This window comes from Seriola aureovittata, chromosome 4 (assembly GCF_021018895.1).
Source record: "Seriola aureovittata isolate HTS-2021-v1 ecotype China chromosome 4, ASM2101889v1, whole genome shotgun sequence".
NCBI classification, from domain to species: Eukaryota; Metazoa; Chordata; class Actinopteri; order Carangiformes; family Carangidae; genus Seriola; species Seriola aureovittata.
In genome coordinates this window covers 21,709,951-21,722,856 of record NC_079367.1, presented here as the reverse complement: position 1 = coordinate 21,722,856, position 12,906 = coordinate 21,709,951, and the positions used below count along the sequence as shown (strand labels likewise).

General features: G+C 39.5%; 3 protein-coding genes across 3 annotated transcripts; all 3 read left to right on the top strand.

Annotated features, from left to right (window-relative positions):
- The first annotated feature begins 320 nt into the window (after positions 1 to 320).
- Positions 321 to 1,241, top strand: LOC130167786 (odorant receptor 131-2-like). The gene has a single exon (XM_056374277.1). It carries the CDS (start codon positions 321 to 323, stop codon positions 1,239 to 1,241), a length of 921 nt encoding a protein of 306 aa, XP_056230252.1.
- A 1,224-nt stretch (positions 1,242 to 2,465) lies between these two features.
- Positions 2,466 to 3,398, top strand: LOC130167784 (odorant receptor 131-2-like). Its single transcript, XM_056374274.1, has one exon. The coding sequence runs from the start codon at positions 2,466 to 2,468 to the stop codon at positions 3,396 to 3,398; it is 933 nt and encodes a 310-aa protein (XP_056230249.1).
- A 7,878-nt stretch (positions 3,399 to 11,276) lies between these two features.
- LOC130167783 (odorant receptor 131-2-like) lies at positions 11,277 to 12,209 on the top strand. Its single transcript, XM_056374273.1, has one exon. It carries the CDS (start codon positions 11,277 to 11,279, stop codon positions 12,207 to 12,209), a length of 933 nt encoding a protein of 310 aa, XP_056230248.1.
- Positions 12,210 to 12,906: the final 697 nt, after the last annotated feature.

The window sequence follows — 12,906 nt, the reverse complement described above, 5'->3', positions numbered from 1 at the left end:
GATGACAGCACTGAGGTAAGCAGAGTTTCACTGTGTGTTATTTTTGGATGCTGTAGTCTTTAAAGTCATCATACACAGTCCTCTCTCAGAAGGCTACACAGAAATCAGCAGATGACAATAGCCTTTAAACAAAATGGAGGGTTTGGTAAACAGCTGTCTTTAAGTCTTTAACGTAGCGTCTGAACAATTCAGATGAACTTTGATAATTTTGCAAAAATAATCTGATTTTGTATTGACAGACATGTTACATAATGACACTTGACTGGATTTTTGGTAGTGCCTCAGAAAAGTGTGTGTTTGCTTAGAAAACATATGAAGACATGGCTGCTAACAACTCATTGACTGGTGATGATTTCTTGCTGCGAAAGGTCAAGTTCGTTGTTCTACAGACACTGGTGATGATTTTTCTTTTCATCAACTTGTTGCTCATCATAACCTTTTTTAAAAAGGAGTATTTCTACACAACTGCTCGCTACATCTTATTTGCTGTTACTTTACTGTCAGATAGTTTCTTGTTGTTTATGTCTGATATCCTTCTCATCTTCACCCATTTTCATATTACTATTCAAGTTTGGATATGTGTCATCATCTTTCTTGTGGTACTTGTGTATGTTACAGTCACGCCAGTTACTCTGGCAGCAATGACCCTGGAGCGCTACGTGGCCATTTGCATGCCCCTGCGCCATGGAGAGCTGAGCTCTACCCGTAATACAATGAACTGTATCCTCATCATTCATGGCATCAGCTCTGTGCCCTGCATTCTTATTCTCTCCACCTTCTTTGTATCAGCATCTCTTAGCTACTACTCAAAATATCACTTCTGTTCAGTAGAGGTGTTTATGCTTTACATATGGCAGCATAATCTTCGGTCAGCTGTATACCAATTCCAATTTTTGATTATGAGCATCATCATTGTTTTCTCCTATATTAAAATAATGAAAGTGGCCAAAGCTGCATCAGGAGAAGTTAAAAAGTCATCAAAGAAAGGGATCAGAACAGTGGCTCTTCATGGTTTTCAGCTGCTGCTCTGTCTCATCCAGCTGTGGTGCCCATTCATAGAAGCTGCTTTGCTTCAAATTAACTTCAGTTTATATGAAATTGTCAGGTACTTAAATTTCTTACTGTTTTATCTTGCACCGAGATGTCTGAGTCCTCTCATTTATGGCCTGAGAGATGAAGTTTTCTTTCAAGCACTGAAATACATTGCCTCTTTTGGTTTGTGTAAAAGAAATCATATTTGACAAATCAGATTAACAGTTAATCACATTCTATGTGCATTCTCTATTTTTCCATGACAACTGTGGATGTTGAACTGGTCTTAATCTTAATAGGCTGTGCTCACGGATAATGATCCAGCAGGCCTGTGAGTTTTTTCCACAGAAAACGACAGTGTCAGTGATGATGGATCAGTATCAGGTCTTACATGACATCATAATGAGTAATAATAATCAGTGCGATCATTGGCAGCCGTCAGTCATGAAGTGTCTTTTTTTACATAGTTTAGAACATTTATGGCTTAATATGGAAAATGCAGCATGTAATTCTCTAGTACACATCACTGTGTTCATGTTGTTTAGTCCATATTGCTGATTAGACCGGATAATGTTACTGTCAGTCCTGTAGTGACACATGTAATATGGATACTTGTTTGTGAACTTTGTCAATTCACACTGTAGTCAAAACTCTTCAAGTAGGAATTTAATTGAGCTAGAGGGATTGAGGATTGTTGGTGTTGCCGTTTGTATTTTTAAGTCAATGCTTCTTTGCTTCATGGTATAAATTAGGGATCAACTAATTATGGGCCTGAGCGATTTACTGCAGCACCAATGTTCCACCGTGGAACTGTATGTTATTGTAACTATAATGACAAATGTCCAAGACGCTTGCCCCCCATAGAGGCGCTACTTTTGGATAAGCTCCTATTGTTTGTATTACAGGACTTCAACTTATCAGCATTTGGGTGAAATTTTCTATTTACACAATGCTCATGAAAAAATGGGGGTCTCTGTATACACAAAGCACTTATAACACTTGGGTATTATTTTGTATGCAAGTACCTTCAGAAGGTGAAATTCTTGAACTTATATGTAAAAATTGGGAAAATAGTTGTACAGGGTTAATTAACATCAGCTAGTTAGAGGGAGGAGCTAAGTGATGAGCAATGACATGAGCAAAGTTTCATTTTATGTTATTTTTAGATGCTGTAGTCTTTAAAGTCATTGCGCACAGCCCTCTCTCAGAAGGCTGAACAGAGCTCAGCAGAAGACATTAATCTTTAAACAACATGGAGGGTTTGGTAAACTGCTGTCTTTAACACGGCATCCAAGTAATTCAGATGAACTTTGATCATTTTGCAAAAAGAATCTGATTTTGTATTGACAGACATGTTACATAATGACACTTAAGTGGATTTTCGGTAGTGCCTCAGAAAAGTGTGTGTTTGCTTAGAAAACATATGAAGACATATGGCTGCTAACAACTCATTGGCTGGTGATGATTTCTTGCTGCGAAAGGTCCAGTTCGTTGTTCTACAGTCACTGGTGATGATTTTTCTTTTCATCAACTTGTTGCTCATCATAACCTTTTTAAAAAAGGAGTATTTCTACACAACTGCTCGCTACATCTTATTTGCTGTTACTTTACTGTCAGATAGTTTGTTGTTATTCATGGCGGATATCCTTCTCATCTTCACCCATTTTCATATTACTATTCAAGTTTGGATATGCATCATTATCTCTGCTCTTGCAATTCTGTATGTTACAGTCACACCAGTTACTCTGGCAGCAATGACCCTGGAGCGCTATGTGGCCATTTGCATGCCCCTGCGCCATGGAGAGCTGAGCTCTACACGTAATACAATGAACTGTATCCTCATCATTCATGGCATCAGCTCTGTGCCCTGCATTCTTATTCTCTCCACCTTCTTTGTATCAGCTTCGCTTAGCTTCTACAAAAAATATCAGCTATGTACAGCGGAAATACTTATGTTTTACATATGGCAGCATAATCTTCGGTCAGCTTTATACCAATTCCAATTTTTGATTATGAGCATCATCATTGTTTTCTCCTATATTAAAATAATGAAAGTGGCCAAAGCTGCATCAGGAGAAGATAAAAAGTCATCAAAGAAAGGGCTCAGAACAGTGGCTCTTCATGGTTTTCAGCTGCTGCTCTGTCTCATCCAGCTGTGGTGCCCGTTCATTGAAAGTGCTTTGTTTCATATTAACTTAAGTTTATATGAAATTGTCAGGTACTTAAATTTCTTACTGCTTTATCTTGCACCGAGATGTCTGAGTCCTCTCATTTATGGCCTGAGAGATGAAGTTTTCTTTCAAGCACTGAAATACATTGCCTCCTTTGGCTTGTATAAACAAAATCTTATTGACAAAATGAATTAACAGTTAATCACACTCTGTTCCCATTCTGTATTTTTCCATCACAACTGTGGATGTTGAACTGGTCTTAATGGGCTGTGCTCACGGATATTGAGCCAGCAGCCCTCAGGGTCTTTTTCCACAAAACCACAGTATCAATGATGATGGATCAGTATCAGGTCTTACATGACATTGTTATGAGTAATGATAATCATCGATGTGCTTGGCAGCCATCAGTCAAGTTTTGATTAATAGTGTGCACAGTTATAGCTTAATATGGAAAATGCAACCTTGTAATTTAACTCTAGTACACATCCCTGTGTTCATGTAGTTGAATCCATATTGCTGATTAGACTTATTATTAACTGGACAATGTTAGTGTCAGTCCTGTAGACGCATATAATATGGATACTTTTTTGTGAACTTTGTCAATGTACACTGTAGTCAAAGATCTTCAAGAAGGAATTTAATTGAGCTAGATGGATTGAGGGTTGTTGGTGTTGTCTTTTGTATTTTAAAGCAGAATAGCTGCTTTTTTGCTTGATCGTATAAATAGTTAGCTTTTGAAAAAATCATATGCTGTCAAATTCTTTTCCTCTGCCAATGAGTCTGACATGTATCTTCTGCCATCTTAAATACCAGAAGACCTTGTACTGGACCATTCACACACTGGCTGAGAAAAAATGTATAATAAACACATACATGCAATTTATGTCTCCCAGACTCACATACTTTCATTATTATTATTATTATTATTAATAATATTATTATTATTATTAGGGTTAGGGTTTTAAGATGTATTTGTTTGATTAAAAACTATAAGCATCTAATTCCACAGCTTCTTCTAACAATATGTTTTTGGTCTTTTCTGAAGCATAGAAATTGTGAGGGGAATTTTCTCTTGTCCGCCTAATGAATGACTGACTCAGGTCAGTGTGAGGCCCTAGGCTGCTGTGCCACAGCTACTGCATTAAATCTAACAGGCCTTGAGACGCTCAGGCGGCTCCTCCAGATGCAACTCTGTGGTTTGCTGCTGATACTGCTGGTGCCACGATTGATAACAGAAGATCTTGGATATAGTCAGTAGCAAGTGGCTGGGAATTTAAGAATCGGCACCTTGGCGCATATAGTCATGTTTCCTTGTTTATGGTTAATAAACCAATAGTGTATTTATACATCCCTTTTCTTCCTCTTTTAGATATTTGACCAATTATGCAGTGTAAGCTATCTATAGTAATCTCTCTAAGTGTATAAAGACTATCCTCAGGGGTTCCTGCTTCAGAATTGAGGTGACATCATGCACAAGAGACAGTATTGATGATTCCTCTTTTCTCCTTGGCCAAGCTTCAATAAATATCCTCAGACATAAGAGACCCTGTTTGTGACGCCAGATTGTTCTTATCATTGGTGGTGAAGAAAGAGCACTGGAGTCCAGGATGTCTTATGTCTGAGGATGTTTATTGAAGCTTGGCTCTCGCTTGTGTGCTCCATCAAAAGGCAAGCAGCAGCATTTTGAAACAACTGCAAATGTGAGAGGGAAGCCTGGCTAACCCCAACATAAAGAGCATTGCAGTAGTCCAAACGAGTTGTAATAAAGCGACCATCACCTTTTCAAAGTCCTGCCTTGACAGAACAGTCCTCACCTTTCGAAAACTGCCTCACTTGAAATAAAAATCGATTTTAGAACAGAGCTGATCTGTTTATCCAGTTTAAAATCACTGTCCATTTTCACACTCAGATTTGTAACGGTGGGTTTTACATAAGATGCCAAAGAACCCAGGTTCATAGGAGGGGTATCAGGGGTACCATTGGATCCAAACAACATTACTTCAGTTTCTTGTCATTAAGATTTAAAAAACTTAATGCCATCCACGCTTAATGGTTTGACAGAGTACGCATCTTTCTGCTTAAGGGGTACATAAATTAAAATTTTAAGTCATCCGCAGAACAGTGGAACTAGATGCCATGTTTTCTGAAAATAGGACCAAGGGGGAGCAAATAAAGCGAAAAAAGAAGGGGCCCAAGCTATATATGTATATGCGTGTGTGTGTGTGTGTGTGTGTGTGTGTGTGTATATATATATATATATATATATATATATATGGACAGAGAGAGAGTATTTTTGATTTTTACAGAAACACTTTTTTCACATATTCGTCTAAAACACTCCTAGTATTTTATGCCATCTCTCTTCCAATTTAGGTTTTGAGAGAGAACTGGGAGACCGTCATGCCAATCACCGTCAGTGAGGGCTTCACTTTTCTTCCAATTGACCGTCCCTACCGATACTACATTAAAATCATTCATAATACTGGCTATAACGTCTGCACCCCTCTAAAAACAATATAATCATCTGCATAGGCAGATAAAAACATGTTTCTATTAAAACCAGGTAAAACTACACCCTGTTGCCTAGAGCGTATCTTGTTGATGGGGGTTCCAGGGAGAGTGCATAGAGTATCCCTGACAGCACAGCCCTGTCTGACACCTCTGCACACTCTAAAAGGAGCACACAGACTGCCGTTAAACTTCAGCACACTCTCAAAACCTCACTTTACTGCACCTTGATCTTAGCTGTGAAATCAGTGCTGAACCCAAACTTCTCCATTATTTTCCAAAGGAAGTTGTGCTCAATGCGGTCAAAAGCCTTTTCCTGATCCAGGGAAATCAGACCAGTATCTAAACCCAATGAACCAGACACATCCAAAACATCCCAAATTAGGTGGACATTGTCCACCATTGACCTGCCGGGCACACAGTAGGTCTGTTCCCAGTGGACAACCTGCTCCATAGCTCTCCCGAGCCTGGAGGCCAAGACTTTGGACAGAAGTTTGTAATCCACACAGAGCAGTGACACAAGGCGCCAGTTTTGGATGTCCTGCAGGCTCCCCTACTTTAGCAGTAGGGTGAGGACTGCCCTCCTGCAGGACACCGGCATGGAACCAGAGGCCAGACACTCATTAAAAACATCGAGGACATTTTGTGCCAAGATGTCCCAGAAGGCCTTATAAAACTCTGTTGTGAGGCCATTGATGCCAGGAGTCCTCTGCCCCTGCATGCCCTGCAGGGCAGCCTGTAGCTTCTGCATTTGGAGGGGGACCTTGAGATGTGAGTTTGTCTCTTTTGAGACCTGAGGTAGTCCGTAGGGCTGAACGATTTGGGAAAATAAAATAGATGTGATTTTTTTTTTTTTTTTTAACCAATATTGCAATTGCGATTTAATATGCGATTATTTTTTTAAAGTTCCTTATCTTCTGTATTATTCAACAAACACAAGGAATAAATCATTCTATATTATGACTAACAATATATTAGATTGATTAAACATGAACTGTATCCTGTAGGCCAGGCTTATATGTCATGATGAAATTATATGATGTGTGAATTGATATGAATGACAGTTTTATTTAACTACTTCAATCACAGTAGTTTATTGACTGATTTGTTTAACTTACAGCCTTGTAAGCATGTAAAATTGTCTGTTGTTATGCAGACATGGTTCTCTCCATGGAGATCTCAGTTGGCAAGCCCCTGTCATTAGCCGGCTGCAATGTTTTCCCCTGTGTGGTCATCTGGGAAGTAGGCAGTTTGAAGGTAGCAAACTTAGAGGTTGAAGTCTTCTTTAATGAAATGCACCGTAAGACTCTGATAGGGCTCCGCTGTACGGCTTGACCACATGTCAGTTGTGGTAGCGAAAAGCTCCGACTCTCAGCTTACACTACTGTAGAGTTCAGAATAGAAACTCACAGTTCACTTTCGTATCTGGCTTTGTTCCGTGAGTTCCTGCCCCGTGTCGAAGAGCAGTGCGTGGATTACTTTCCCCTGTCTGTTCTTCTCCAGGCTGAAGAAGAAGCTAGAGGGAGCATCCATCTCCCTGATGGTCTGGAACTGGGACCTAACCAGTGCACCCTTTACTTTAGCATCTAACAGGTTGGCTAAAGCCATTTTTTTTTACTTTGTGGCTTTCAATATAGCCTCGATTTTCTGTGGACTCACTTAAATGTTCTAGTTCCATTATATTGGTCTCTAGATCCTACATAGATCTGGTGATGTCTCGGGTGACATTGATGGTGTGCTGCTGACACAGGAGTCTTACTATGGTCCCACCACTGCCTAAGACTGCTAAAATCATCCTTTCTCTGTCTAAAAACCCCAGAAATAAATAAAGACCTCCCTGAAACTCTTGTCAAATATGAAAACAGAATTAAAATGCCAATATGTGCTTTTTGGCCTAAAATTTTCCAATAAAAACACTACATAACAGCAGGAAATGATCAGTAAAATCAGCAGATAAAATATTACAATTTTTAACAATGTTAAAATGATGCTTCAAAACAATAAATCCGGTCAAGTCTGGCTGAGGAGACCCTACGCTCTCTGAAGTGGAACCAGGTATTCTGTCTAGAGTCTGGGTGCATCCTCCTCCACACATCCACCAGGCCATGAGAGTGGACCAGCTGCTTTAAGGCGTGCTGAGAGGCAGGATGAGGCTCTGCATGATTGCGACCTAAAGTCTTATCTTCAGTGCAGTTAAAATCCCCACCCAAGAATAAAAAATCCTCTGAGGCAAAGCCATTTAAAACATCATTAACTTTAAGTAAAAACTGCTTCCTGTCTGCACCGGCTGTTGGAGAATAAACATTAATAGAAACAGCTTTAAAATGGTCGAACTGAGTTCTGATTAAAAGCAACCTCCCCTCAACAAAGTGTTGGACCTCCAGTGAGTTGGGTTTAAAAGCCATGGAGAAGAGGAAGCCCACTCCTCCACTCAGAAGTGTTGTGACTTAAAATGGCTTCCCCTTCCACAAGACGCCGGTAAGGGGAAAGATCAAAGAAAAAAACACCAAAAAGCACCGTATCTAAACCAATGTGAACTGTGATTAATAAACTATGTGGAATTACAGCCCGTTTAAAGATAAAAAATCAAAAAGAAAGACCAAACAAGCCGACGCTGTGTTCACTCACTCACACAGTGGATATTTGTGCAAAATTTGAAGGGATTCCCTTGAGGACTTCTCGAAATATTGCATTCAAAAGGCCAAAACCATGGTTTTTGAGCCTTTGACCTTTAGCCACCAAAATTTTATCAGTTTGTCCTTGAGTCCAGGTTAACCAAATTTGAAGAAGTTACTTCAAGGAGTTTGTTAGATATCACATTCACAAGGCCAAAACTGTGTATTGTGAGGACACCATGTCCTTGACCTTTGACCTGCAAAATCTAATCCTTGAGTCCTAATGAATGTTTGTGCAAAATTTGAAGAAGCTCCGTTAAGGCGTTATTGAGAAACTGTTTCCATAAGAATGGGATGGACGGACTGACAACCCGAAGACAATATGCCTCCGGCTCTGGCTGTCGCCAGGTGGACACCTAAAAACTGTTGAATGGTGGAGACAAAAAACTGTAGAATCTGAATGCAATCCCAAAAACTGGCAAAACTAAGGAAACACATGAGCGCTGAGCGCTTGCATCCACAGTATCATTCTTTTGGTAACTACCCAAAACATGGACTCCTTAGGGCAGCAGCTCACTTCCACGGAGCAGTCTGCCATTTTCTAACCAGACTGGCTCTGCCTTGAGATCTTTTTCATAAAAATCATAGTCAGTGACAAGAGAGATTCTTGGCAGAGCTCATTACCCACTAAAAGAGGATATGGACACAGCTCCATCTCGACGTATACACGGCTTGAACTGATTGTTTTTGCACTTTTCTTCCCTTTTCAAACACTCTGAGAACACAAACAAGCAGGCTGCTAAAAAGATCGCATAGAGAAGGAAACACAAATGGACAGACTTTGATGCAGGGGAATTTTAAAAGTACTGTACATAGGACTGCTTATGTACATGGCCATAATAAAACTTGACAGCATTGCAGATTAATGGAGGTAGAATCACTTCCTTTCTTTGCCACAGACTGTGTCACAGGACAGGTACAGAACAATGTCCTGTTACATTAATCTCAGCAATCCTGATGAGGATCTAGAAAATGACTGAATGAAGGGCACAATCCAAACCACCACAAACTCTTCAGAGTAAAGCCTCTCATGGACACCGTCAAGAATGCAAGCTAGTTATTTTATCATCCCTACAGAGACCTGGCCATGAATGAGAGAATGGCTGCCTCCAAGGCTCAAGCGGGGATGATCCAGTACATGAAGGCAAAATCCATAAAATGGGGGTTCAAGCTGTATGTGTTGGCTGATTCAAGGAATGGCTACACAATGGACTTATCAGTTTACACATGAAAAAGTGACATCTCGTCCTGACATGGCCTGTCCTATGATGTTGTTCCATATCTACATAGACAATTTTTATTCTAGCCCAGAGTGCTTCAGGGCTCTCCATTACCACAGGTTTGCTGCCTGTGGAACCTACAGGGAGAACAACAAGGACTGCCCTCAGACAGATGTGAATGCCCACATCAAAAAGTCTGGAAGAGGCTCCATAAGATGGATCTGGGATGGCCATAGGGATGCCACTCATTTTTTTAATATGCATAGCGGCCACCAAGTACCTGATGTCTGGGACAATGGACGACGGTCTCAGTCGAACATCTGGCTCAATATTCAGTTGAATGTTGCCCATTCAGTTGCCCAGGCACCTGCGGGTCATCTTCCTGTGCCTATTGCTGGTGTCATTGTAGCAGGCCCAAGCACGAGACCCACCACAGGTCGCAGGAGGTGTGAACACTGCAAAAGAAAAGGCCAGCCTTTTACCTGCAGCTGGACAGAAACTGTTTTGCAGAATGGCTGAATGGAGATTCGAAATCAGGAAAACATGTACATTATATAAATATTGTAAATAGTGTTTCTTTTTATTTTTTTTTTGTTCATAGGAAGAAAAAAACTCTTTTACATTATAGTTTCCTTCTGAAATTTTTATGAGATACAATAGGAAGGCCTACCCATCAGTGACGTCATGCTTTTCTTCAGATTTTTCAGTCTCACATTGTTTCATCAGTTCATGTTTTATAGGATGAGCACATCTACTACATTTTTGGAATCTTTTTGTATAGTAAAATTTTTGTTAAAAAAAAAAATGTAATTATGCAAATCTTTCAGTTAAACACATCCCATTATTCAATCCCATTCATCTCAGTCGATCTGACATTTGGTGAAAGCAGAGTGACAGACAACACTTCTGCTCAAAAAATTATATTATACAGTGGCCCTGAGAGCTCAACGAACTGCAACTTAAGAAAAAAAACACATGCGAAGCCAGTGCGTGGAGCTCTCAGGGCCACAGTAATATTACATAATTTGGCTTTAGACATATTTTATACATCTACATTTATATCTATTTTTGTTCATTTATTCCACTTCTTTTGTGAATCAGAGACTTGGTAAACCCATTTAAAGCACCGAAACAATTCATCCACATGAGTAAAGTTAGAAAAATTTTTAAAAATTTGACTTTTCAACATTTGGACCAAATTATATCTTTACACAGTGAAAAAACGGGGCCCTCAGTTTACATAAAGCACTTATAACACTTTGGTATTATACATATAGGCAGGTACCTACAAAAGATGAATTTATGAAATGATGTAAAAATCGAGAAAATAGCCTTAGACCTCAGAGGGTTGACATGAGCCAGTGAGGTGGTGATGACAACACTATGGTGAGCAAAGTTTCATGTGATATTTTTAGATGCTGTAGTCTTTAAAGTCATTGCGCACAGCCCTCTCTCAGAAGGCTGCACAGAGCTCAGCAGAAGACATTAGTCTGTAAACAACATGGAGGGCTTGGTAAACAGCTGTCTTTAACACAGCATCTGAACAGTTCAGATGGACTTTGCAAAAAGAATCTGAGTTTGTATTGACAGACATGTTACATAATTACAATTAAGTGGATTTTTGGTTGTGCCTCAGAAAGGGTGTGTTTGCTTAGAAAACATATGAAGACATGGCTGCTAACAACTCATTGGCTGGTGATGATTTCTTGCTGCGAAAGGTCAAGTTCGTTGTTCTACAGTCATTGGTGATGATTTTTCTTTTCATCAACTTGTTGCTCATCATAACCTTTTTTAAAAAGGAGTATTTCTACACAACTGCTCGCTACATCTTATTTGCTGTTACTTTACTGTCGGATAGTTTCTTGTTGCTTATGTCTGATATCCTTCTCATCTTCACCCATTTTCAAATTACCATACAAGTTTGGATATGTGTCATCATCTTTCTTGTGGTACTTGTGTATGTCACAGTCACGCCAGTTACTCTGGCAGCAATGACCCTGGAGCGCTATGTGGCCATTTGCATGCCCCTGCGCCATGGAGAGCTGAGCTCTACCCGTAATACAATTAACTGTATCCTCATCATTCATGGCATCAGCTCTGTACCAGGCATTCTAATTTTCTCCTCCTTGTTTGTATCAGCATCTCTGAGCTTTTACAAACAATATCAGTTCTGTTCAGTGGAGTTGTTTATGCTTTACATATGGCAGCATAATCTTAGGTCAGCTATATATCAACTCCAATTTTTGATTATGAGCATCATCATTGTTTTCTCCTATATTAAAATACTGAAAGTGGCCAAAGCTGCATCAGGAGAAGATAAAAAGTCATCAAAGAAAGGGCTCAGAACAGTGGCTCTTCATGGTTTTCAGCTGCTGCTCTGTCTCATCCAGCTGTGGTGCCCGTTCATTGAAAGTGCTTTTTTTTATATTAACTTAAGTTTATATGAAATTGTCAGGTACTTAAATTTCTTACTGTTTTTTCTTGCACCAAGATGTCTGAGTCCTCTCATTTATGGCCTCAGAGATGAAGTTTTTTTTCAAGCACTGAAATACATTGCCTCCTTTGGCTTGTATAAAAGAAATCTTATTGATGAATTAAATTAACAGTTAATCACATTCTATGTGCATTCTGTATTGACTACTGTGGATGTTGAACTGGTCTTAATGGGCTGTGCTCACTGATAATGAGCCAGCAGGCCTCTGAGTTTTTTCCACAAAAAATCACAGTATCAGTGATGATGGATCAGTATCAGGTCTTACATGACATTGTTATGAGCAATGATAATCAATGAGATGCTTGGCAGCTGTCAGTCATGACGTTTTTTTTACATAGTTCAGCACAGTTATAGCTAAATATGGAAATGCAGCATGTAATTCAGTTCTCTAGTACACATCATGTTAATGTTGTTGAGTCCATATTGCTGATTAGATTTATTAACTGGACAATGTTACTGTCAGTCCTGTAGTGACATGTAATATTGATACTTCTTTGTGATCTTTGTCAAAGCACACTGTAGTCAAGAAAGAATTTAATTGAGCTAGAGGGATTGAGGGTTGTTGATGTTGGCATTTGTGTTTTTAAGTCAATGCTTCTTTGCTTCATGGTATAAATAGTAGACGACGCTGAAAATATTTTGATTTTGATATTGTAATTCGACGCTTCATTTCCCATACATTGATTTATTTTGACGGTCACTATAAACTGCCATATTTTTTTTTCTATTAGTCATGTACAGTTGCACTGCTTCTCTTCTCTGCTCTCTGGGCGAGGTGGGGCTGCATACTCAGTACACATGCACAC

Excerpts from the sequence above, each read along its gene's own strand:
- LOC130167786 (XM_056374277.1), top strand. The coding sequence starts at position 321 with ATGGCTGCTAACAACTCATTGACTGGTGATGATTTCTTGCTGCGAAAG.
- LOC130167784 (XM_056374274.1), top strand. The coding sequence starts at position 2,466 with ATGGCTGCTAACAACTCATTGGCTGGTGATGATTTCTTGCTGCGAAAG.
- LOC130167783 (XM_056374273.1), top strand. The coding sequence starts at position 11,277 with ATGGCTGCTAACAACTCATTGGCTGGTGATGATTTCTTGCTGCGAAAG.